The sequence below is a fragment of the Carcharhinus amblyrhynchos genome, chromosome 12 (assembly GCF_965287045.1).
Source record: "Carcharhinus amblyrhynchos chromosome 12, sCarAmb.v2.hapA, whole genome shotgun sequence".
In the NCBI taxonomy this organism is placed as follows: Eukaryota; Metazoa; Chordata; class Chondrichthyes; order Carcharhiniformes; family Carcharhinidae; genus Carcharhinus; species Carcharhinus amblyrhynchos.
Genome location: NC_137335.1, coordinates 65722392 through 65749441, shown reverse-complemented (window position 1 = coordinate 65749441; position 27050 = coordinate 65722392). Strand labels below are relative to the sequence as shown.

The 27050-nt window shown below is 43.0% G+C and overlaps 1 protein-coding gene across 1 annotated transcript in view; it reads right to left on the bottom strand.

Annotated features, from left to right (window-relative positions):
- Window positions 1-24987, bottom strand: part of msh2 (mutS homolog 2 (E. coli)) — a 63877-nt gene extending 38890 nt beyond the window's left edge. Inside the window, exons 1-6 of the mRNA XM_080200652.1 lie at window positions 24723-24987; window positions 23973-24127; window positions 21931-22209; window positions 14168-14314; window positions 11407-11556; window positions 8755-8888 (exon numbers count right to left, since the gene is read on the bottom strand). Coding sequence (XP_080056778.1) covers window positions 8755-8888; window positions 11407-11556; window positions 14168-14314; window positions 21931-22209; window positions 23973-24127; window positions 24723-24936 — 1079 coding nt within the window. The 5' untranslated portion in view covers window positions 24937-24987. The remainder of the gene's footprint in view (window positions 1-8754; window positions 8889-11406; window positions 11557-14167; window positions 14315-21930; window positions 22210-23972; window positions 24128-24722) is intronic.
- Between the last annotated feature and the right edge of the window lie 2063 nt (window positions 24988-27050).

The window sequence follows — 27050 nt, the reverse complement described above, 5'->3', positions numbered from 1 at the left end:
GGATGCCCAGCCTCTCGTATTCTGGTTCTGTTCCTTCACCCATTTTCATGGCAGAGGTCCAGAAATCCACAAGAATTTGCCTAAACCTGCCCTATTTGGATTCTGATAAGTGATCTCTCTTCTCTGTGACTAAGTACAAGTCCATTCAATATACATTGAGATGAAACATCAGGAGGGCACATCCAAGTTCACACAAATGTTTCTCAACCTCCCCAAGGAATGGGAGGCCTCAAATCCTAGGGCCCCTTTTTGGAGGCTCACTGGGCATCACAACCACTTACCACCTCACCCCTACCCTACTCCTGTCCCCCATCGCAATCGCACAATACTGCCCTCCTCAAACAAAGAATATCCAAACAACCTTCCAAAATGCAAAAGCCACGTGCAAGGATAAAACCTTTACAAAATATGAATATATAGCCTTGAAGCTACAGGAGAAAAATAAAGTTGACTGGAATTGCTCCAACACAAGCAGGCCCTCACAATGACGAGTTAAAACAGGTCCAGGCAGAATGAATCTCAAATCAGTAAATCTACAGAAAATAAATAGCACCTTGGTACTAAAAAAAGGCATTTTCTCATGGAGCTTTTGGGAGAGCAGTAATGAGTGTTTGATGTCATAAAACATGGAGCATGGGAATAGGTTGGAATAGCTGCAATGTGGAGGGTCAGGCCTATGCAAAATGGATGCCTGGGATACTTCTGATCGGTATTTATAAAACAAAATACAATTTCCAATAGAGCATGCCCAAATTGACAAGTGGACCACATGATCAGTGCAGAGAGTGCACTACGTGACCAGGTGGTGAAATTCAGGAGCAGTGGTAGCTCTGAAGGGCACGGCAGTCCAAAAGTAGTTACTGTTTAACCACAAACTAATAATGCACAAGGAAAGCTTCAATGCCTATGCTGGAAAGTAAAAGTCCAGGTCTGATAACTCGGCTTTAGGTTCTACTTAAAGTCAGTGGGGTTCCTGGCGTTCCTGCCTGAAAGGTGGAAGCATAGAATCCCTGGTCAGTGTAAAGTTACTGATAGAAATCAGAACGGCACATTGAGATACGAAAATTTACTTCTGCCCTTCAAGGTTGGTGAAGGCAAATCTTACAATAATGCAACAGCAAATATCTTTAGACATCAGTGATGTTTAGAAAGATAGACAAGGCAAGAAGAGAAATCAATGTCTTTTTTAAACACAGAAATTAACATACATAAATCTCAGATTATCAAGGAAAGGGCGTTTTCTGTACTTGTTCACCCAATAGAGTATTTGTAGTTCTGATCTTTCGGGCTTGTGTCTGAATAGAGTATTTTGAGCACCTTAGCTGAGTCTGGTATGGTGGTTACAGGCATTTCACTAGTAATGGTGATGGGGAAGGCAGAAGCAAGTTGGTTGGGATGATGAATCAAGAGCATTACATTAAGTGTATGATGTTCAGAGTAGAACAACTGAAAATATTAATTCAAGTGTAAAATTAAGGGCATTAAGAGTAACGAAACCGAATCACATAGATTATACATCAGCCATGATTTAACTGAATGGAAGAATAGATTTGAGGGGCTGAATGGCTTATTTTTGTTCCTGTATTTCCAGAATGTGCAAGTACCAAAACGATCCTCAAGCCTAACGCTACAACGTAAAACCAAGGAACAGGAGTTAATCAAAAATCTGTCTCACCCTGCCTTAAAAATATTCTGTTTCCACTGCCCTTTAAGGAATAGAGTTGCGGAGAGTCACGACCCTCAAGAGAAAATCGTCCTCTTCTCTTAGATGAATGACCCCTTACTTTTAAAATAGTGCCACCCTGTCAAAACCCCTCAGGATTTTGAAGGTTTTCATCAAGTTACCTCTTAGTCTTCTAAATTATTTTATTACAGGTATATTTCATTCATTGAAAAAGGCAACACAAAACAGAAAAATGGGATTGATGAGGTAAGTAGACTAGGTTTTAGCCCAACTAAGACTATCAATATCAAAAGATAGTATTGTTCACTATTAGGCTAACTAGAGGAGAAAATATTGGAAATATACTGCTGCCCTGTCAGTCACTGAAAACCAGAGATGATTATTCCTGCTGTAGATGTGCAGGTTACAGAAGTCTACTTCAAAGGTGTGCGGATAAGCTAAATTGCCCTGGTGTCAGGGTTGACTAGCAGGATAAACGCATGGAGTTATGGGGATCGGGCCTAGGTGGGATTGTTGTTGGTGCAGGCTTGATGGGCCTAATGACCTCCTTCTTCATTATAGGATTTCAATGAGATTTTCTGTCACATCACTAAAATATTAACAGATTGTCATAGGAGGCTGAAAGACGTGCACATTTCAGGAATTTATTTCTTTTTCCCCCCACAGTGTTTCAAAGGCTGAAGTTTTTTTTTCTCTATTAAACATTACAACTAATTTATGTACACACACTCAAATGGCGGAGAAGCCAGCAGCAATTATAGTTCGCTCAACTGTGGCAAATGCTCCTATAGAAATTAGGCTTTTGACAAAAGTTTCCACAGGGCTAACTGTAATTTAAATTAATGTCAGGTTGCAGCATAGAGGGATATTTTTCACATATAAATCAATAAAGGTGATATTTATTTCCTTTAACATAGTTGTGTAATATTCTCAGATACTATCTTGTTCTCCCAATTTAAAACTCCCATTGTCAGTGAGGAAAGGACACATCCCCAAACTAATATGACATAAAATCAAATTCATTATTTTGTTCAAACAAGCTTCGTTCCATTACTCCATGGCAACAAATACTCCTCTCAAGTAAGTTCACATTTTGTGGTTCTGCTTGAAGCATTTATCCCCATTCTGATCCCTCCAATGCCCTATGTTGTCAGACTGCTTGTCCGCCATCCAGTCCTAGATGGGTCAAGATATCCTCCAATTAAAATATCAAAAATGACAGAGATCATTCTATCTTTGCCACAAACTTCATTTCCGGCTCCCTCTCTCTGGCCACTGCAAAGTTGTTCAAAACACTGACATTCTATTTGACTCAGCTTTCAACCGCATATTCTATCACCATAAACAACCTACTTCCATCTCCATATTACCCAGCTTCACCTCTATCCATTTGCTGTTCAAACCCTCATTCTGTTACAGACTTGATGAAGCAATCATGCTCCTGACCAGTCCCCAATTTTCCACAAACTTGAACTCATCCAAAACCCTGCTGCCTGTATCCCATTCACCCATCATCCCTTTGCTCATTGACCTACACTGGACCCCAGTCTGGCAGGGCCTCAATTTTAAAATTCTTATCTCAACGTCAAATCTCACCATGGCCTTGTCCTTCCCTACCTTCAACATCCTCCAGTCAACCAGTCCACAGTTCACCACATTCTGCCAAATCGGGCCTCTTGTGCACATCTCCCATTCCTTTGTCCCACCATTGGCAGCCATGATTTCAACTGTCTAGGCCTTAAAACTCTGGGAATTCCCTCTTCAAAACCTTCTTTCCACCTTTAAGATATTTCTTGACCAAGCTTTTAGTCACATATTCTGAAGACTACTTTTTTCTGCTCATTTTGTCCTATTATGCTTCTGTGAAGTGCTTTAGAATGTTTAATAATGGTCAACGTAAGTGGTTGGCCTAGTGAGTTTCACTAGGCCAGCACCTAACAGCTGAAGTTTGTTTCTTTACTGCAGTCAGGGCAAAGCCATAATATAAAGAGAAGCAACCCAAGCTTTGCAATTATTGGTTTTCTAAAAGACACTGTATACCTCCTTAACAGGTTGTTTTCGAAATATCAACAAACAACACTGTCGGGAATTTCTAGCTGAACCCAAGAGAAGATATTTGGAGAAGATTGCATCAAGGGAAAATTTAAACAGCATTTGCTGAAACCATTAGTTCACTGACTGTTATCCCGTCACAGCAGGTATCCCAATTCACCGAAACTGCCCGCCCATTCTCGGCAGAAATTGCAGAACCTGAGACCTGCTTGAACTAGTCAGAGTGGGAGTGCCTATTTAAGATACACCCATACACCCCTACGGCAATGTTCCTTGTAAAAGAATGATCACAGAAACTTCTGCGTCACTGTGAAAAAAACTCAGGTGCTTTTGACTCAAAACACAGACAAAGTCAGCGTGGTTTCTGCTGATCCCACACTAATAACCATTTGCAGCCTCTCAACCTGGAGAAACAAGACTGCTACTTTCAGAATCCTCTACGTGACTGTTCATTTGTTTCCTTTTGAAGTATTTAAATAATTGTTATTCCTTCCTCTTTGATAGAGCAAGAGTATTGAGAAATAGACACACAAAAAGAAAAGGCCACATGATCTAGAGCAGAGGTTGAAGCAAGTAGTGGCTGAGCAACATGGAATAAAAAAAATCCTAGTCCGTGCTACATTACTGATCCCAGCTCAGATAGTAATAGGAGCCCTCCAAACTGGCTTGAGGGAAGATAGTAGGGAGGCAAAGATGAGAACAAAAGATACAACAGACATGAAACAGAACAGGGCACACACACACACTCCAGCCCACATTTATACATGTCTAAAATGCACATGTAAAACAATTAAACTCAGCCTAAAATAAATGCCCATATGGTGTTTTGTATGGGCTGGGAGTGGTTGTTGGAAATGGGTTATGTTACAAATGTACAGAGATGGCAGGATAGGCCTCAGATGAGGTTCAGTGTGAATTTGGAACAATGGAAATAGGTAATTCGGGCCAAGGTGAACTTATTATTAGCTGCTACTCAACTCAACCAGAAGGGTGTATCAAATTCCTTACAATGTAAACATGTTTTAAGGATTGTAGGTCTGCAGGTAACTTATCACAAAGGCATTAAATAAATGCAACCTATTGTTGCTCATCTATGACACAAATTTAACTCACCAATCCCCCTAACCTATGTATATCTTGGACACAAAGGGGCAATTTACTGTGGCCAATCAACCTAACTGGCACATCTTCGGAGTGTGGGAGGAAACTGCAGCAACCGAAGAAAATCCATGTAAACATGGGGAGAACGAGCAAACTCCACACAGTCACTCAAGGCTGGAATTGAACCCAGGTCCCTAGTGCTGTGAGACAGCAGTGCTAGCCACTGTGCCACCATGCCGCCCTTAATTACATAACTAGTGGCTATTCTTGGTTTTGCTCAAGTTGAATTATATGCTTTGTTTTACATAAGCCACAATGTATCACTGTGTTAAATTATGTTCCTTTAAGGCTTCAAGTGTCAGTTGTAAATGGAAGATTTTGATTTGGTTGATTTCAGGTCAAAGATTACCAGATTGGTTTAAAAGCATGCAGCAGTTCAAGGTTGTATCTATAAACACAGTCAGCCATCCTCTAACCAACATCTCATTCCTTGTTTCACCAAATATACTATTTAACACCATCTTGTTATTCTCATAGATATTGCCCTTCACTCGATTGTTTGTATTAAATATAGTAAAAAACAAAATTCAGGGAACAACCACTTATCCCCATTTCTTTAAAATCTCTAATATTCAATTTTAATATGTTACGCTTGTAAAAGAGAACATCACTGGCACCACATACCCATCCGGCTTAAATACATCCTCTTGTAGAGAAATCTTTGGTAACAGGATTAACTACCATCATAGAGATCTAACTAATCTCAACTATGCAAGATCTGAACTGTTAGCTCGAATGTTGGTTAGAAGTTAACAGAGGGGGAGATGGTACAATGTGACATTACTCAGCTCCATTTAACTCTGCATCATTAAACACTGTTAATAGAAAACTGCCCAAAATTGGAATAACCTGTGCTGCTCAATCATTCCCCAACACTGTCTTTGGGATTTTATTGACAACTGCCCGAAAGCAATTTACATTGTGATTATAATGGCAACACTGAGATAATCTTGGATTCAGGGCCCACACTGAGAACACAGTGATAATTTATTATTTGCTCTCTTATTGTTATATAGCAAGATGATTTTTCAATCTGCAGCTCCTAATCATTATTAAAAGTCATACAAATTAAGGTAGATCACATTCTCCCAGACGGTCATGATGGTTGAATGTACATCCCTTCGAAGAACTACAACACCAACTTATATTTACTGTCATAAAATGGCCCAAGGCTCCTCGCTGGAGCATTAAAAAGTATGACAAAGCCACATCAGGAGATTATCAAGTCAGATAACCGAACGCTTGGTCAAAGAGGTGAGTTTTAAGGAGTGATTTAAAAGCAGGAAAGTGAGGTCGAGAGACAGAAAGTATTCCAGTATTTTAGGGCCCAGGTATCTGAAGGTATGGCCACCAACTGTGCAACAATTCAAATTGGGAACAAACAAGAAACCAGAATTAGAGAAGCACAGATATCTCAGACAATTGTGGGGTTGAAGGAAGTTACAGGGATTGGGAGGGGCAAGGCCACAGACAGATTTGAAAACAAGGAATTTAATTTGATTTACTATTGTCACATATATTAATAGTGAGAAGTGTTGTTTCTTGTGCGCTATACAGACAAAGCATACTGTACATAGAGGAGAGGGTGCAGAATGTAGGTTACAATCATAACTAGGGAGTAGAGAAGATCAACTTAATATAAGATAGGTCCATTCAAAGGTCTAATGGCAGCAGGGAAGAAGCTGCTCGAGTCGGTTGGTACATGATCTCAGACTTCTGTATCTTTTTTCCAACGAAAGAAGGTATAAGAGTGTGTGTCTGGGGAGTGTGGTTTCCTTGATTATGCTAGCTGATTTTTCAAGGCAGCAGGAGGTGTGGACGGAGTCAATGGATGAGGGGCTGGTTTGCATGATGGACTGAACATAAGAACATAAGAAGTAGGAGCAGGAGTAGGCCATCTAGCCCTTCGAGCCTACCCCGCCATTCAATAAGATCATGGCTGATCTGAAGTGGCTCACTTCCACTTTCCCGCTTTCTCTCCATAACCCTTAATTCCCTTGCCTACCAAAAACCTATCTACCCGTGTCTCAAATATATTTAGCTAGGTAGCCTCCACCACTTCAACGGGCAGAGAATTCCAGAGATTCACCACCCTTTAAGTGAAGAAGTTCCTCCTCAACTCCGTTCTAAACTGCGCCCCCCGCCCCCACCCCACCCCACCCCCACTATCTTGAGGCTGTGCCCTCTAGTCCTATTGTCCTTTCTGAGCCGGAAGAATCTCTCTACCTCTACCCTATCCATTCCCTTCATTATCTTATATGTCTCTGTAAGATCCCCCCTCATCCTTCTAAACTCCAACAAGTACAGACCCAGTCTATTTAGTCTCTCTTCATAGTCCAACCCCCTCATCTCCAGTATCAGCCTAGTGAACCTTCTCTGCACTCCCTCCAGGGCCAAAATATCCTTGCGCAAGTGTGGCGACCAAAACTGCACACAGTACTCCAGCTGCGGCCTCACCAGTGCCCTGTACAGTTGCAGCAAGACCTCCCTGCTTTTATATTCTATCCCCCTCACTATAAAGGCCAGCATCCCATTCGCCTTCTTGATCACTGGGTTTTGTTCATAACCCCTTGTCGTTTCTTGCAGTCTTGGACGCAGAAGGAGCAATACCAAGATGTGATACAACCAGAAAGAATGCTTTCTATGGTGCATCTGTGAAAGCTGGTGAGTTGTGGCAGGCATGCCAAATTTCCTTAGCCTCCTGAGAAAACAGAAGCATTGGTGAGCTTTTTTAACTATAACGTCAGAATGGGGACCAGGACAACTAGAAATTTGACCATTTCCACTTCATCCCCATTAATGTAGACAGGGGCATGTCCTCCGCTATGCTTCCTGAAGTCAATAAGTGATAATTGTTGTCACACCAGTTCACCAGATTCTCTCTTTTCAGTATCTAAAATATGTTGCTTGAATGGGAGCCATTGTGAGCGTAGGAGTGACAGGTGAACAGAACCTGGCACAAGTAGCACGAGAGTTTTGAATGATGTCAAGTTTACAGAGGGTAGAATGCAATTCACCAGTCATATGTGCACTGGAATAGTCAAGTCTAAAGATAATGAGTGAACCAAATCACAAAGACCAGGAGGTCACAGGCATGAGTTAGTAGAGATTAGCTCCTGTGGCTATGATGATGATGGCAGATTTTTAAAAGCCAAAATCATAACAAGGCTTGTTTCTGAGGCAGTTAGTATGGCGGTTCGACAGGATCTTGAGCAGTTTGGTACAAGAACTGGTTTGGAGGAGGCTCTTTATTTATTATTTATTTAGCAAAGACAAATCCCCAAAGCCAAGCAATAGCCTCCTCATTTGCTGAGTTTATGGTGATTAGTCTGTCTCTTAGTCTACAGATGGATATTCCTCGGTAACGTGCAGCACTGTTTGCTTCTTTTGCTGATGCCCCAGCAGTGGAGGGGCTCTGTCCTGAAAACGATTTAGTAAGGACCACTCTTGCCGTGGTAGTTCAAAGGCTACCATTTGACAAATGGGGTTTGTCACAAGAGATGTTAGTGACTTCCTGCTCGGGTAGAAGCAGACACCTTCCATTATCTGTTGTGGTCAGTGTCGGATGAATGCAATTGGCTCAACGTGTAAACTGAAGGAGTGTAAACTGAAGGAAAAAGGTAATATAATATCTTGCTTCTTGTCCTTGGTCAGAACCTGCTTACTAAACAGTCATGGATGTTGACAGCCAAGAGATGACCAAGCTTGGGTAAGATGCCCAACCCATTTACACCTCTATCGAATGCTCTAATGACTTCACCTCTGGGCTTTGGCAAAGAATGCCCATTTTTGGCAAGGCACCAGAGGAGAGTTGCTAGTTATATAACTGGAGGCTTTTTAAAAATAAAATGGCTTACCTTTCCTCAATCCTACTTTTGTCCATCAGTGGTTGTTTAATCCATTGGTTGACGAGCCGCTGTCCCTGAGGAGTTTTACATTTGTTCAATAAACCAGCCAGTGACTGTGTATTGTTAGCATCTTCTGATGAGCCCTGTAACAAAAACAACATTACAGGTCAGATCCTTCACCCTTGCAAATATTTTGTAGCAGTTCCTCACCATAGTATTCTATTCATAACAGGAACAGTACAACACTTCCTTTCTTAGAGATTCATTCAAACATCCTGATCACAATCAAAATAATGAAATATTGCCACATATTTACTGATGATTTGAGTCGGAAACAAGATGATAAAACACGAGAAACATCTAATTATTTGTCAAACATTGTGTGTCATTAACTGATGGTGTGGAGATGCTGGCATTGGACTGGGGTAAGCACAGTAAGAAGTCTCACAACATCAAGTTAAAGTCCAACAGGTTTATTTGGTAGCACAAGCCACAACCTTTCAGAGCACTGCTCCTTCAACAGGTGAGTGGGGGTTGTGTTCACAAACAGGGCATGTATCGACACAAACTCAATTTACAAGCTAATGGTTGGAATGCGAGTCTTTACAGGTAATTAGGTCTTAAAGGTACAGACAATGTGAATGGAGAGAGGGCTAAGCACAGGTTAAAGAGATGTGCATTGTCTCCAGCTGGGACAGTTAGTGAGATTTTTCAAGCCCAGGCAAGTCGTGGGGGTTACAGGTAGTGTGACTTGAACCCAAGATCCCGGTTGAGGCCGTCCTCATGCGTGGAACTTGGCTATCAGTTTCTGCTCAGCGATTCTGCATTGTCGTGTGTCGTGAAGGCCACCTTGGAGAAAGCTTACCTGAAGATCAGAGGCTGAATGCCCGTGACTGTTAAAGTGGTGTTCATTCATCTGATGCACAGCGTCCGCATGGTGTCCCCAATGTACCATGCCTTGGGACGTCCTTTTCTGCAGCATATCAGGTAGACAGCGTTGGCCAAGTTGCAGGTGTATGTACCGTGTACCTGGTGGATGGTGCTCTTACGTGAAATGATGGCATCCGTGTCGATGATCCGGCACATCTTGCAGAGGTTGCTGTGGCAGGGTTGCATGGTGTTGTGGTCACTGTTTTCCTGAAGGATGGGTAGTTTGCTGCAGACAATTGTCTGTTTGTTGCTAGTTGTACTCAGCCTTCAGGAGAACAGTGACCACGACACCGCACAACCCTGCCACAACAACCTCTGCAAGACGTGTCAGATCATCGACACGGATGCGTTCATCCACTAGGTACACGGTACATACTCTTGCAATTCAGCCAATGTTGTCTACCTGATACACTGCAGGAAAGGATGTCCCGAGGCATGGTACATTGGGAAGACCATACAGACGCTACGACAACAGATGAATGAGCACCACTCGACAATCACCAGGTAGGAGGGTTCTCTTCCAGTTGGGCAACACTTCAGCAGTCACAGGTATTCAGCCTCTGATCTTCGGGTAAGCATTCTCCACGGTGGCCTTCATGATAATGCAGAATCGCTGAGCAGAAACTGATAGCCAAGTTCTGTCAAGATACATTGTTTGTATCTTTAAGACTTGATTACCTGTAAAGACTCACATTCCAACTATTATCTTGTAAATTGAGTTTGTGTCTATATAAGTCCCGTTTGTGAACACAACTCCCACTCACCTGATGAAGGGGCAGTGCTCCGAAAGCTTGTGGCTTTTGCTACTAAATAAAACTGTTGGACTTTAACCTGGTGTTGAGACTTCTTACTGCATTAATTGTTGGCACAGGCTCTTTTTCCATTAGACACGTACACTGTTAAATTTTCTGTTTGTTAATATTAAAATGCATAGCCTTTTCTCTTCTCTCTCATCTCGCATTAGGGTCATTTACCTAGGTTTTGCAACAACAAAAATCATGAAACTTTAAAGGCTGAACATATCAAAACTAAATCTCCAGCATTAACTTGCTTCAGGAAAACCTGTCTGTGAGTGCACATTGCCAACTGAGAATTTAATGGTCCTGACATTAGACCATGTTGCAGGCACAGGAAGTGCACTGAGGGAGATACAAGGGAAGGCAAGAACATATCTTGAGAAACAGAACAGGAAATTTATCTCTTCCACATAACAATGAATACCAACTGTTTCAGTCTGAAGCATTATGTAGGAAAGTGGTAATTTAACATGAAACTTTAATGTATATATATAATTATTTATTGAATTGTGTGCCAAGGACTATCCTCATTTCCCTATTAACAATTAGTCCAACTGTATTTACAGAACTCCACAAAGAACCTTTTGCACAATTATCCAGTGTATTATACTGGCGATGGGTTCTGTAATGCTTATATAGTATCTACACTAACTGGGATTTTCTATCTTGATGAATAACTTCTAACATATTGTGCAAAGTGTTATACACCAATTCATAATTATTACCCCAATGCTAAAGTTCCCCCTTGCTAAACCACTGGAAATACGAATGACTATCACATAATATGGTCTGAATTATTGAGCTCTTAAAAGCAATGTAACACACTCCATAGCAGCTGTAGCTTATTGTGCTGGGAGCTTCCTTCACTCCCTTTCAGTGAGAACAGTTGTCTTCAGCCTGACAGATACAAAAGAATCAAACCCAACCCTCTCACCTGAAAAAGATTGAGCGCACTGACTGCTGCATTGTCCAGCCTCATATACTGGCTCAGGTCAAAAGTCATCAGCTCATATTGGCCGAAGTTCGTTTTGTCAGACAGAAGCTCCAAATATTTGATCACGGCAGAAACAGAGGACATGGCAACCTTTTGAAATTGAAAGAATATTTGCATTAGCCATGTAGTTCCTATTAATGTATGTAAAGGTGCAGTAACCGCAATGAAAACGAAGCACGTATCAACAACATACCAGAATGGTCCTTGCAGGAGCCTAGAATTTGCAACTTGCAGTAACACATTGGTTGTAGTCGATGTATCCTCTCAGCCTTTTGACTAAGATGAAGGGCGGGATTTTCCAGCTGCGACAGCCCCAAGGCTGGAAAATCTCACTAGAGGTCAAGCTTTGCAAGGTCCATGTCCATGGCAGGCAAGAGAGGAAAGTTTCACCAAAAGTGTCAGATCAAGCCCAAGATGGGGTGCAATGGCATATGCTGGCAGCTAGGATCTTGTTTGTCTCTCTTGTGGGAACCTTCAATTGGATTCAATTGGAATTTGAATTTTGGACCAAGCAAGGGATTTGGTCTACTCTGAGCATTGGCTTTGTAACTTTAAGGATGGAGTAAAAAAATTTTTTAAATGATCCTCTATTTTCTTTCGCTGTCCGTGATTAAAAAGTGCATGATCATGCAGCATGGAGGAACATTAATTGCATCCTATTTCACAGTCTTCCTCTTCTGTGCTCAGATTGTAACAAAATTAATCTTACTGTTAAATCAATTGTTTACTTTTTGTTGGCCAGCCAGTTGTCTGACACAGACACCATTATCACCCCAGTCCCCAAGGTTCACAGCTCGAGCTTCAGTTTTCCTGATGAGTCTCCTCTGTTCATATCTACCCCATCTTGGTGAAACTTGGCAGAGCCAAGGCTCACGGAGCACTATGAATAGAGTTTCAACTAACACCTTTGTTTACCAGCACCAAAATGGTAACTTCCTGTCATCCACCTAAGCCAGCGTGGTCTTAAAGCTAGAGAACTTGCTTGCAGTGGTTTCTTGACATTAAGTGGGATAAATTCAATCCTCCAGTGGTAGGTTCTACCTCAAAACTTTCAATCAGCGAATCAAGCCGGTTATTCCATGATTTAACCCTACACTAGAGCATTGTTAATGTTGTCCTTAGGTATTAAGATTACTGAGTCTTCCCGAGGCAGTCAATTTGGCTCTTAATTACAAACCCACAGAATCAAATTTGATATCTATCTGGTACACCAGTCAAAATATTTAACTATTGTCCAACATCCCACCTTAGCTTAGTTTAAAAATGTCTAACGGAAGCCAAATTGCAAGGTGACATTCCAGGCGCCAGGGAGCATTTCCAGTTGATGGAGGAACAGGTAACGGGAGCAAGTAAACAGCTAATATTTCAGAGTTTACAACACCAAATAAATATTTCATAGGAATTGCACTCTCAACACATAAACCTTCAGTAACTGCAAATTTTAGCGTGAATGCAGTAACAACAAAAATGGCACAAGATGGTTAGATATGCATTCGCCTGCACAATTCATAAACGGCTATTCCTACCCATATTAATATGAATTGAATTCCCCTCCAGAAAGACCAGGAATATCATTAACACATTGCCACACTTCGCGAGAGCGCTTTTTAGGATAGCCAGATTTTGCATGAGATAGAGACCACACAGAGAATAACTGGCAAGAGTTTTATCTACTAGCTAAGTGTTCCATTTCCCATACTGCTGCTTCTTGCGATCAACAGAAAAATGAAATCAATAATTAAATAAAACCAAAATGCTGCAGATGCTGAAAATTTGAAATATTATTCATTCATGGGCCATGGACATCACTGGCTGGCCAACATCTATTGGCATCCCTAGATGCAATAAGGCAATTGAGAGTTAACCACATTGCTGTTGCTCTGGAATCACGGGTAGGCCAGACCAGGAAAGGATGACAGATATTCTTTCCTAAAGGACATTAGTGAACCAGGTGGGTTTTTTCCCCCTGACAATTGACAATGGTTTCATGGTCATCAGTAGACTCTTAATTCCAGATTTTTTTTTATTGGATTCATATTCCACCATTTGGTGTGGCAGAATTCAAAACAGGGTCTCCAGAACATGAGCTGAGTTTCTGGATTAATAATCTAATGATAAGACCATGAGGCCATCACAGCCCTACTAAAATAAATAAAAACAGAACAAACTATAAATACTCATCAAGTCTGGTAGCATCCATGGTGAGAAACAGAATTGAAAATGACTTTATTTTGAAGTCCAAATATTTTAAAAGAGTGCAAATGGAAATGTTCTGTTTACTTATAAGACAAAGGGTTAAGATACATAAAATATAACTAATAAAAACAGGAAATGCTGGAAATACTGAGGACTGTAATGAAACATTAACTGTTTCTCTCACAAGGCCTTAAAATACTTGCAGCCAGTCCCCACAACACAGAGAGAGGAGAGATGATGGGGATGTGTCACTGATTTCACTGTGGGTCAACCATCTCCATGTTTCAAGATGCCACTGGAGCATGGCGACTCTTTGCGAGTTATATATGGTATGATTTGTATGGACAATAATAAATCAAGTCAAATCTTCAAAAATGCCACAAAACCTACTGTCCCCAACATATTCTGTTTTCATTTCAGGTTTCCAACATCCACGGCATTTTATTTCTTATAGAACACAACAACTTTGTTTTGTAGAACAATCCACAAGGTCACTTTTACTCACCTGTTTTTCCATCTCTGGCAAAGCAGCACTGGACACCTGTTCCCCCTTTTTTGCTTTTAGCAGACGGTTCAGATCCTGTACGATGTCTTTATTTGTAAACTCACTTTTTTTTCTATCTGTTATCAAAATGCCTCCTCGTTGTATAACCTGTATTATATATAAATACAAAATGGCACAATCTAGTTGGGTATTTCAAAGTTAACTGACTGCTTATCATTGTATGGTTATTATAGGAGCTTGTCAGCCCCATACCCAGGCTCAGCTGTTTATATAACATAAGAACATAAGAAATAGGAGCAGGAGTAGGCCATCTAGCCCTTCGAGCCTGCCCCGCCATTCAATAAGATCATGGCTGATCTGTCGTGGCTCAGTTCCACATTCCCGCCCTCTCCCCATAACCCTTAATCCCCTCGCTTATCAAAAACCCATCAACCCGCGTCTTAAAAATATTTAGCGAGGCAGCCTCCACCACCTCAACAGGCAGAGAATTCCAGAGATTCACCACCCTTTGAGTGAAGTGCCTCCTCAACTCCGTTCTAAACCGACCCCCCTTTATCTTGAGGCTGTGCCTCCTAGTCCTACTGTCCCTTCTGAGCGGGAAGAGTCTTTCCACCTCTATCCTATCCATCCCATTCATCATCTTATACGTCTCAATGAGATCTCCCCTCATTCTTCTAAACTCTAACGAGTACAAGCCTAGTTTATTCAGCCTCTCCTCATAGCTCAACCCCCTCAACTCCAGTATCAGCCTAGTAAACCTCCTCTGCACTCCCTCCAAGGCCAAAATATCCTTGCGTAAGTACGGCGACCAAAACTGCACACAGTACTCCAGCTGCGGCCTCACCAATGCCCTATACAGCTGCAGCAAGACCTCCCTACTTTTATATTCAATCCCCCTCGTTATGAAGGCCAGCATCCCATTAGCCTTCCTGACCACCTGCAGGCTGGGTTTTTGCAACTTATGCACAAGGACCCCGAGGTCCCTCTGCACCGTAGCCTGCTGCAGTTTTTCGCCATGTAAGTAATAGTCCTTCCTACCATTAGTCCTACCAAAGTGGACCACCTCGCAGACGTGGGTTGATGGGTTTTTGATAAGAGAGGGGATTAAGGGTTATGGGGAGAGGGCGGGAAAGTGGAACTGAGCAGCGACAGATCAGCCATGATCTTATTGAATGGCGGGGCAGGCTCGAAGGGCTGGATGGCCTACTCCTGCTCCTATTTCTTATGTTATGTTTATGTTAACTAGGCTAAAAACATGTCAGCGATGGCTCAGTTGGAAGGTCACTTGTCTCAGAGTCAGAATGTTAAGGGCTAAAGTCCCAATCCAAGTCTTGAGCACAAAAGAACTGACAATCAAATGTAATGCATGCAGATGAGATGTTAAACTGAAGTCCCATCTGCCCTTAGGGGGGCCTTCAACAATTCCATGGCACTATTACAAAGGAAAGCAGGGGAATCATTCCTGGTATCCTGGCCAACTATTCTTCCTAACTGAAGAAACAGATTTTCTGTTCATTACTATATTGATGTTTGAGGGAACTTGCTGTGTGTAAACTGGCTGCAATGTTTCCATTAGAACAATGACTACATTTAAAAATACTTTAACTTCAGCAAGCCCAATGTCACATTGTACAAACCTCTGTTTGGAAACAAGCTGTTACATTCAACATGTTGCCTCCTTTGATAAGTTTAAGGCCAGCTTGGCCACAGGGAATCCTTGCATAGTTAAAAAACAGCTTTGGCCAAAAATCAAGTTTGCTTGATTGAAAATCTTCCAGCCTATTAAAAGTTAATTCTCTGCAGGCCATTTGAAAGGCATGATATAAATGTAAGTCTTTTCTTTCTCTAATAAATGATTTTCCATCCCAAGACAACTCCACTCCTTTCAAACATGTCTACCTATGAAATCTCACCTTTGACTGGGCAGGATTAAACTTGGAAAGCAGGCTCAATAAGACTCAGTTTAAATTTCAGGGCAAATCTGCCCCTCCACTTGGCCAACTTGTCCCATTTTAACATTTTGGGCGATAGCCCTTTCCTTCTTTGGAAGTCCCTTAGAATCCAGGCTGACTTGCTTCCACTCTAGTTTGATGGGTGCAGAGATGGCTGATGAATCCAGCAATCTGCACACCCTGCAACATGTTGGTTGGGTGGATATGTTGTTTGGAGTTTTGTGCACTCCCTCCAATGCCATGACTTCGCAGTTGCGTGTTCCCAACGATGACTCTCAACACGTTTGGTATCTTCCCAAAAGAGTCTTCTCCATTTTCTTTGCTCACAAGTCAGCATCTCCCCGTGAGTTAACCAGTATGTTTGATCACCTCAGGGATGCTTTAAAAATATCCCTATAGTGTTTTTGCTGTCCATCTCGGAGAGTCTTGCCATAAGCAAGCTCAGGTACAACAGTTGTCTCAGGTGTCAGGCATAAGAACAACATGTCCTGGCTTTGAGAGATTAACACCTCAATCCTGGGCATATTGGCTTGGAAGAGAACACTGCTGGACATTTCTTGAGATTAGATTTGGTGGATCTTGCGAAGGCACCACTAATGGTACTTCTCCAATGCTTTGAAGTGCCTATTATAGGTTGACCAAGTCTCATAAGCATATGCTCGTCTCTGGTAAGCCATAACTTTAGTCTCAGATTTGAGATTCTGGTCCATAAAGTACTATTTTCCTCAGTTGGCCAAAGGCTGAGCTGGCACATTGGAGGCTATGATGTATTTCAGCATCTATATCTGCTTTTGGCAAGAGGAAGTTCCCAAGATCTGGCTCATCGCTGATCTTCATTGATCAGGAAAGGTGTTTTACTGTGGAAACTGACTGGAGGAGAACCTCAGTTTAAGAGTAGGAATTAGGATGTTCTTCTGTCTCCATGAGAAAGTCCCACCTTAAAGAACTGCTGGCCAGTCACAGGATCGGCGACAACTGCTGATATTGCCGGATGCGCAAGAGGAAGAGGAATCACAGATATCCCAAAAACCCAATAAGTATGGGATCTTGCTGGGACCAAGTTGACAGGCCCCTGTTAAGGGCTGGGCACATTGCACAGGGTAGGTGAAGGGTGGATACAGATAGGAAAAACAGTGGGGTTTGCCCTTTCATTGACCGGCAGCCTGCAGGATGGTTAAACCTGCCACACTACATGTTGGATTCATGCCTTTTCTGCCACTCCTTAAACTTGAGTAACGGCAGGTGAAGCCTGTAATTGTGCACTAATTGCAAACATAACAGTCTCAACTGCACCATGAATAAGCAGTCCATTGCTGATGACATGGCACCTCAATTTTGGGCCTACTGACTGATGTCTCCAAAAATTCAGCCCAAGGAGTTCTTGCTACAAAGAGCAAACTGCAGTTATGATAGGATATTGGAACAGAAATCGGCTTTATCCTGGGTCATCTAAGGTCTGCAAGAGCAAGCTTAAGATACAAAGGCTTTTTTAGCAGTCTTTTTAAGGGACGAAGTTTAGCTGAGTACCTAATTCCACTTTGGCACTGTGAAGAAGGGGAAAAGCACTCATGCAAGACCAGGAAGAACCAGAGCACTAAGCGGACCAAGAAAAAGTGATTGTTTCACCAAAATGCTGTATCTTTCCTGACAATAGTGAATGTACCTACATCACACGGATTTTAAGCTTATTTATTTATTTATTGTCACAAGCAGGTTTACATTAACACTGCAACTAAATTACTGTGAAAATTCCCTAGTCGCCACACTCCGGCGCCTGTTCGGGTACACAGAGAGAATTTAGCATGGCCAACGCACTTAACCAGCACACGTTTTGGACTGTGGGAGGAATCCCATGCAGACACGGGGAGAACATGCAGACTCCGCACAGACAGTGTCCAAAGGCGGGAATCGAATCCTAGTCCCTGGCACTGTGAAGTAGCAGAGCTAACCACTTTGCCACCCGAGCGGTTCAAGAAGGCAGCTTACCATGACCTTTTCAAGGGCAATTAGGAATGGGTAATAAATGCTTGCCTAGCCAAGCAACGCCCACATCCTGTGAACAAATTTGAAAATAATCCCCGGATTGCTGTGGAATGTTCACCTTTAATTAGGTATTCACTTGAGACTTGGTACTGTTTGGAGATATAATGCCGAACATCATATAATTTGCAGCAGCATTTTAACAGCTTGTGTCCAGTTTTTTTTTAAAAGTATTGACTGGAAGTCATAATATGATTGTACAGGGCATGACAGTGTCTACCTTGTAGTTTTGGCCCCGAGTTCTGTAGTCCCCTATAGTGTGAAAATTCTCTCTAGGTCTCTCCCATTGAGCCTCTTATATTAACATTTCAACGAGTCAGATCCCAGAAGATCCACCTCCAAATAAGTATTGAGTGGAGTTTTATAAGAGGTCACATTCCAACATAAATACATCTCTTGTAACCCAATGTGCCTACAAACGCAATTTGTGTCCAAAACAACAGATTCAAATGCCAAATGAAAATACAGGAAACACATTAACAGTATGAAAAAATCTTCATTCAATTTATTCGCGCCTTACAACCTGACCTTGCAAAAAACTGGGGCTTTGCATTGAAAAAAGCCAGGAGTTAGATCTGGAAAAACAGTTTTTTTGTTTAATGCACTGTTTTTCCCCATTGCAGATACAATCTGCCATTTCTTCCAATGCAGTCAAACATATTGATTTTTTTTACTTGATTTATTATTGTCACATATATTGAGGTACAATGAAAAGTATTGTTTCTTGCTCTATACAGACAAAACATACCATTCATAGAGTACGTAGGGGAGAAGGAAAGGAGAGGATAGCTGGAGTATAGAGAAATATCAACTTAATATATAGTATGTCCATTCAAGTCTGACGGCAGCAGGGAAGAAGTTGTTCTTCAGTCAATTAGTACATCATCTCAGACTTTTGTATCTTCTTCACAACAGAAGGTGATGGAAAAGAGTGTATATGGGGCGAGTGGGGTCCTTGATTATGCTGGCTGCTTTTGAGGCAGCAGGAAGTGTAGATGGAGTCAATGGATGGGAGACTGGTTTGCATGATGCACCCTTCAGTTTCTTGCAGCCTTGGTCAGAGCAGGAGCCATGCCAAGCTGTGATACATTCAAAAAGGATGCCTTCTATGGTGCATTTGTGCCATAATGTTAAAGCTTGCAGCATCTCTGCAGTCTTGATAACCTTAGAGATCAGCTGCTGTTGTTACTGAATTTTCACCTTCTTTCCCAGTGACAAGACTCTCACAGGTTTTGCATGTCCTTTCATGGGGAGATCTCAATAGCAACTGATAGCTTGTCAAGCGCTTGATGGTTTTACACTCGTGTGGTCTAACTCCATTCGTGAATCGTGGGCGATCATACGACATGCTTAGAAAATTTCTGTTTATCATTATCATTCAGGAATTTTGGCTTATCACCGGCATCATTCAATGGGATTTGCTTATCTGTTGGCAGTAATGCTTCAACATCACAAATGTTGTCACGTGAGTTTAACTCATCATTGCACTAATTTTAAAAACTTTTAATCAAGTCTTCTCTAAGAGAAAAGAGTCCAAGCCTGTTAAGTCTTTCCTGAGAGTTGTACCTTATAGTTCTGGTATCATCCTGTAAATCTTTCATGCATTTTCTCCATATTTTTATACCGTTTCTCTAATACGAAGGCCAGAAATGTTCATAATACTTTAAAGTGAGATCAAGCCAAGGGCATATTCTGGAAGGACTAGACTGGACCAGATCTTACCACACCATGTTCAAATAGGTTGTCAGCATTCAGCACTGTAAGGTCTGCTTGGCTAAGGTGAGTGAGAACAAAAATGTCAATTCCATTAAGCCCATCAAAAACTGATTTCCAGCAAATCTACTCACCGCACACTAAATATTATGTCATTAGAATCTGGACGAACACGGCATCTTTCAGCTAAAACCTTGCCAGATTGCAATTTCATTTATTAGTTACAAACAGTGGCCTGTTTAAATGTAAAAGATAAACGCATGCAGAATCGATGTGCCAGATGAACGAACGAACACACGCACACATAAATCCAACGATTGTAAGAGGTGGGAACGCTGATACGAATTGAGTGAGAATCTGAATGTGAAGAAACAACTGGACACCAATCCTAGCGTGAAATAACTTTGCAGAGTCAGCAGCCTCTTACCAGAGACAGAATTCTGGGATTGGTGCAGCCAACAAGCTGGAGCTCATGGCACCTCTGCAGCTCAGGATATGTTCGATTATCAACCTGTCACGAGGCAACATCAGTAACTGGTACTGATAACATATCGTCATTGGAGCAGAGCCAAGCTTCAGACATTAGCAGAACGAAACACAAAAGAACAGCAACTGCAAAACTACCATAGCTGCAGCGAGAGAAAGAACAGGAACCAGGATGAAGTGGGAAGGTGGACACAGAGCCAAGGGCAAGCCTTGCTCTCTCCCCAATGATTCCTCAAGCTGGCTTCAGGTATCTGGGTTTCTGATTGAAGACAAACATTGGTCGAGCTAAGCCATCTGGCACAGTCCCTCCTTTGCAGGTCCATCTTTGGGCGCTATTTGTGATCTGGACAGGGTTTTATTTTCTCCTTTTGTTTTGCCTTGGCTTCTTCTCGTTCCAACCTGAGAAATCCCATCAGCAGCAGGAGCAGGCTCAACCCAAAAACAGATGATTTCCCACTTTTCCTCTTCACAATGTTTCCTCATGTCTCACTGTCTCATCCAGAACATACTCCGCTCCATATGAATTGGGTGGATTCTCAGCTTCATCTTGCTGAAGAGGGCTCTTGCCAAGCTGACCCCAGCTTCTTCAATGCTGTTGATCAGTGATGAAGCGTTGCTGAGCTTCAACCAGCAGCCAATTCAGCTCTTCTGGCAGAGGGAAGGTGAAGGAGTCGCTGTAAACAGGGAATGCTGACAACCTTGCCATTAGTATGGCAAAATTCAGGTCACCAAGTAATTAGGCATTGCAGATGCTGAAAAACATGGAGATGGGTGGAGCATAAAAGGTTCTCTGATTTCAATATATCTGTGTTTGCTAAGGGCAGCGGGGGGGGGAAATGGGAAAGATTAGTTGGTTGCAGTTTACAAAGAAGCCCTGGGAGCTTTTTGGTGCAATTAGGACTCAGACGTAATCCTGGGGAGCTATTTATAGCTCAGCGCAACAAGGTCACTGAAAAGCAAAGAAGCACTGGGCAGTTCCAGCTTACTGAAGCTAATGGACTGCAAAAGAACTGCAAAGACTCAGTAATTAGAGGTAGGAGTGCAGCTTTGTGAATCCCATGGAACACAATCTCAGAAGAGATTGAACCATTGGGAGATGAGCAGTCATTCAGCAGTCGCAGCAGCTTATGAAGGGGTTCAGATGTTTGATCCTCAAAATGTGGAGCTGAAATTCCTCATGCGGGAGACAGTTTCAATTAAGATTTTGTGACTCACGATGGTCAGTGATGTCTGGGTGTGCTGTTAATAAATCTGTGGGATCTATCTTGGTTCCTTCTGCCATTTAACCTGCAGCATGGTGCGCGCAACCATTTTGAATGTTAGAATACAAGACATTGTAGGGTGCTTTACTTATCTGACTTCTGTTTGTGTACAACTGTGAAAACTTGTGGCTTTATTCCCCTAGAGAGGTAACTGGAATTTCAAACTTTGTCTGCTTTAAACAAAGGGTCACTGGTTCCAAACTGGATTATAACACAGCACTGTAAACTCTAAGTTAGAGTAGAAATTAAATTAAAATTTACATCATGACTATTCATTTGCACCAAATATTAAATAAAGCCAGAAATTTACCTGTCGAAGTTTAGTGACATCGCCTGCAGCCTCACCACCTGATAACACACATTCCTTGGGTCCAATCTGCACCAGCAGAGCCTCAAGATTGGAAAACTGATCATTGTCCGGAAACTCGCACACTCCCAGCTTCCGAAGTGTGGAGTCAACGTAGCCAACACCAATTAATCTCTGCCCATCTGCAGTGCCCAATTTGACACCCACTACTCCAGCTGCAGTCGACATATCACTGTTACCAAAAAGAACCTCTTCAAATTGAGTGAGGTTACCAGGAGAAGCCTGTTGAGAAAAAAAAGGTAGAAATTTGAAAATCTCTGGATTTACATTTATAAATACATCTCAATTTAGAAATCTCCTCTGACTGCTGATTTCGAGGCAACAGTAGATTTACAGCCAATAAGCATATCAGTGTATCACACATTTTTGGTACAACAGCATGTCTTAAAGGGAATAAATATGGGAACATAGGACTTGGGTGTGGAAGTAGGCTATTTACTTGTGCTCCGCCATTCGAAAGTCCATGGCTGATGTGATTGCAGTCTCAAATTCACCTATATGACTCCCATTATCCTGGATCCCCTCGTCTACCAAAAATCTAACTCATCCTTGAATAAATTCAATAACCCAGTCTCCACTGCTTTCAGAGAAAGGGAATTTCAACACACTACCAACCTTCAAGAAAAAAATAAATTTTCATTTCTGTCTCAGTTCTCTCAAGCTATTTGCCTCACAATTTACCCTATGCTATTCCATCACATTTCTTTTCTTCCATCTAATGACAGAAAGGGTTATTAACATACAAGTTTAAAAATCACAAACTGCTATGAAAGAATAAGGGGTATTCATAAAAGTCAACACAGGCAAGCATCAACGCCCTTAGTCTGAGAGGATTAATTATATCTGACATCTGCAAATGGGAAAAAGGATTGATATCCGCAAACACAGACAGGGACATTAATAACTACGGACGGCACAGTGATTAGCACTACTGCCTCACAGCGCCAGGAACTCGGCTTCCATTCTTGGCTTGGGTCATTGTTTGTGCAGAGTCTGTGCGTTCCCCCTGTGTCTGTGTGGGGTTCCTCCAAGTGCTCCAGTTTCCTCCCAGTGTGAAAGAAGTGGTTAGGTGCACTGATCATGCTAAATTCTCCCTCAGTGTACCCAAACAGGCGCTGGAGTGTGGGGAGTAGGGGATTTTCACAGTAACTTCATTGCAGAGTTAATGCAAATCAATGGCAATAATTAACAAACCTTTAATAATGATGAATTAAGTCAGCAAATGCTGATTGGATATTATAATTAAGCAGGCGTGCAGTGATTGTGGTTGGTTTTAATATGTGTCTTATGCTGATGTAACCCTAATCAGTAACTGTATGGATAGAAATACCTCCTATACTTTGATTGGTATATGTTAATTACTTCTAATTGGAATCAAAACTATTCTATACGCTGACCTGCCTTGATGACCTTTCAGAGTCCTATAGCTATAGAATAAACTGTTTTGAACTACTCTGTGACTTTATCTGGCTACCTGAAGAAAGAGTAATACATATAACAACAGGTGGAACACCCAAGAGGCCCCGCAACACTGACTTTCTCTCTACAAAATGTAATGTTATTCCATTCATAGGGATAATCCTTGGTATTCTTCTCAATGTTGCCCTGTTACTTCTATATCTGTAGTTCCGGAAATTAGGGAAGCTGCTAATCATCTGACATGATCCATATCATTAAAAAGGGAGGCTTCTTTTTTACCCAAACTATGGTGATGGTCTAGAATGCGCTGTGCGCTGCCTGGGAGAGTTGTAAACATGGGTTGACTCACATCCTTTAAAAAGTATCTGGGTGAGCACTTGGCACATCATAACATTCAGGGTTATGGACCAAGTGCTGGCGGACAGACTTAGGGAAGAGTTCAGGTGTTTCTAATGTCTCGATGTGGACTCGATGTGCCAAAAGGCCTCTTCTGTGCTGTATGATTAAAAAGCTTAAGAGTGGGAGTTTAATGTAACTTACAAGTCTTACTGCTCACCAACACTTACCTTGCAGGCCAAGTACCAATCATTCTCCTTCGAGGACTTACTAGCAACTCTGTTCCTATAAACCTCCACACGATACTGTCGGACCAACAGAAGATCCCTGACCACAGATTCAAAGTTCATTTTACTCAGCACAACACTTTCAATCTTGTTGTTTCCTGTAAAAAGAGGGATAACAGTGACCAATACAATATTTTGCCCATTTTCCTTCTAACCCCAGTGATTCCCCGATTGTGACTGTAAATGTAGTACCCCCAATTCTGTACCCACCTCTTACGACCTCAAGAGACCATCACCCAGGTTGCTTTTATTTCTCACTACCTTTAGGCGTTAAGATTCTATTCGGTACAGGGCAGAAATCTGACCAGATGCCCATAAACGGACAGGTTACAAATTTATATACATTGTTAGAATTCATCAATACACACTAAAGTGCGGTCGTTAAACTCATTCTCGATCAAGCTTTATGGATTAATGCTCCCACAAGGTGTTATTATGCAAGTTATTCATTCACTTAAATTTGGCGGGCGCGACAAGAGGGAATACAAGAACGCAGCGCGCTTTACAGCTTTGCAAATGAAGCAGTAAAAAGGAATAAAAACACCGATTAATTGCACCATGATAGCGGCTAAGCAACCAGCCGAGACAGCGGCTTGTCCCCAATGATGCGGGGAATGAGAATCCATCACCCCGCCATGAGGGGCTGCGGCCGGATTGCGGCCTGAGACCATTCCTCCCGGGCCCAGCACTCACCCAATCCCAGGTACTTGATCACCCCGCTGGTTTTGAAGACCTCCCTGGCGGCGAACAGCGCGTCCTTCCCGTGCACCGTATAGTAATCGTTTCGGTCAAAGACGCGGAAGGTGGTATCGGGTTTCTCGGGCATGGACTTGTAGAAAGCCGCGAAGGCGCCGCCATCCTGCCCGCTGTCCGCTCCGGACAACCGATCCCGCGGCTGCACCGCCATCTCACTCAGCGCCGAGTTCACAGGTCAGACACCGCAGCGCGGGACTCGGAGGGGGCGGGGCTAACACAGGCGGGCGGGGGGAATGCGCCAACAGCCGCCGCGCGGGACAAGGAGGGGGCGGGGCTAACACGGGCGGGCGGGAGCAGTGGGCGGGGATAATGGGTGGGGCTATCGCAGGTGAGTGGGGTTACAGTAGGCGAGGGGGAACACACCAACCGTCACGGCGCGGGACAAAGAGGGGGCGGGGATAGTAGGCGGGGTCAACGTAGGTGGGCGGGACCAGAGGTCAATAGCGCGGGGACAAGCTGAGGGGGCGGGATCGATGGGCAAGGCCACAAGTGGGCGGGGTCACATCTTACTACCAGAGCGCGGGGGCGGCGGGGGCCAATGACGGGACCATAAGCGGACGGCGGCCATAGCGCGGGAGCAGCAAAAGAGGGCGTGAGAGCTGGACAATGGGCGGAGCCACGGATCAACAGCCCCAGCGTCGGATTCGCTGAAAGGGGCGCGCTGAGCAATGAAGGCGCGGCCACGACTTGTGGGCGGAGCCACTGGTCAGCCGCCGCCGCCGCGCGGGATCAGCCTGAAGGGGTGGTGCCAAAGTGTGAGAAGGGGTCACAGGTCAGGTAGTGCCGCGCGGGACCAGCCGGAGGTGAGGCCGTTGTGCAGTCTGCGTCCCTCGGGGATGAGCAGTGATTATGGCTGGAGCTGCTGTATTGGGAATGAGTTCCGCTTCTATCATTGGCTCCTTTCCAATTTTTCACAGTCCTGAGAAACCAAACCTCTGGCACTTCTCTGAGCTTAAATCTCTCAACTGGATCTAATTTAATTTCTAATTTAAACTGGCTATTCCCAAAGTTTCATTACCTGCATGTTGAAAGAGGATGGTAGAAATCTGGAGGTTTTGCTTATTTCTTGCACAGATATTGTGATTATTTGTTAGTCAAGGGAGTGAATGGTAGGACTCTAGGAAGAACAAGGGACCTGACAGAGTGTGGGGTGATGTCCCTAGATCCCTAAAGGCAACAGGACAGGTAGATGTGCAGGTTAAATAGATTGGTTATACTAAATCACTCAAGTGTCCCAAGGTTACAGAGATTAGCCATTGGAAATGCGTGCAGTTGTGAGGATAGGGCAGGACAGAGGGCTTGGGTAAGTTACTCTGTCAGAGAATTGGTGCAGACTTGGGTTCTATGAAAAGGCAGGAAAGTGGGGCTGAGGATTATCAGATCAGTCATGATCTCAAATCATCGGACTGAATGGCCTATTTCTGCTCCTATGTCTTATAGCCTTATTTGTTACACAAATGTGCATTCTGGTGCTGTAGATGGTTCACACTCACCCTCCTGCGTAGGAGCTGGCCTCCTAAAGGACTAAAGGAGTGGCAAGGGAGGCTAGGAACAGTGGCACTTGTAACAACAGCAAAACCCAGAGCAGCTGGAGTATTGGGCTGTGCAGCAGCCATGTTCACAGCCAATCCTGAATGCCTCCTCAGAAAAAAAAATCCAAACCTGGGTCCTGGGCAGTAAGTGCCAGTTGTTAAATGTTGTAGCAGCACATAGACTAGTATTGATCATCCTCAAATGGAAAGGATATCAAAGTAATAGAAAAGGGGCATTGTGGGTTCACAAGGATATTAAGCAGAATGATGAGGTAGAGTTAGGAAGAGAAATTTGGAAGAGTTTTGGCTTTTCCATGAAAGTGTGTGCATGCGAAAAAATGAATCTGTGTCAGAGACCCCAAGATTGGGAATGGGCTGGACGCATCTACACAGAGAGGCAGATTGGTGAGGGAACACACATACACAAGCTTCCTCCCCAGAAACCTATCTGCATAACAAGTGCCGGGGGGAGGAAAACCCAAGTTGAAAGACAGCCCACTTCTGACCCTCACTTTTGTGTGAATTCCACCAAGGCCAGCTTGGGGTGGTACACCACCAAAGGTGAATGCAAGGTCAGAGTTAGTTAGATACATCTCCGTATCTTTGTCCCTGTCCTCTGCCCCTTCCCTGATGATGACTTGCAGCCTAATCTTGCCTCTCTCTAGCTCTGCTTTTTAAGTGAAAAGGTTTGATTAGTTGGCCTCTGCTGCTTGGCACTTCTTAATAGTAATTT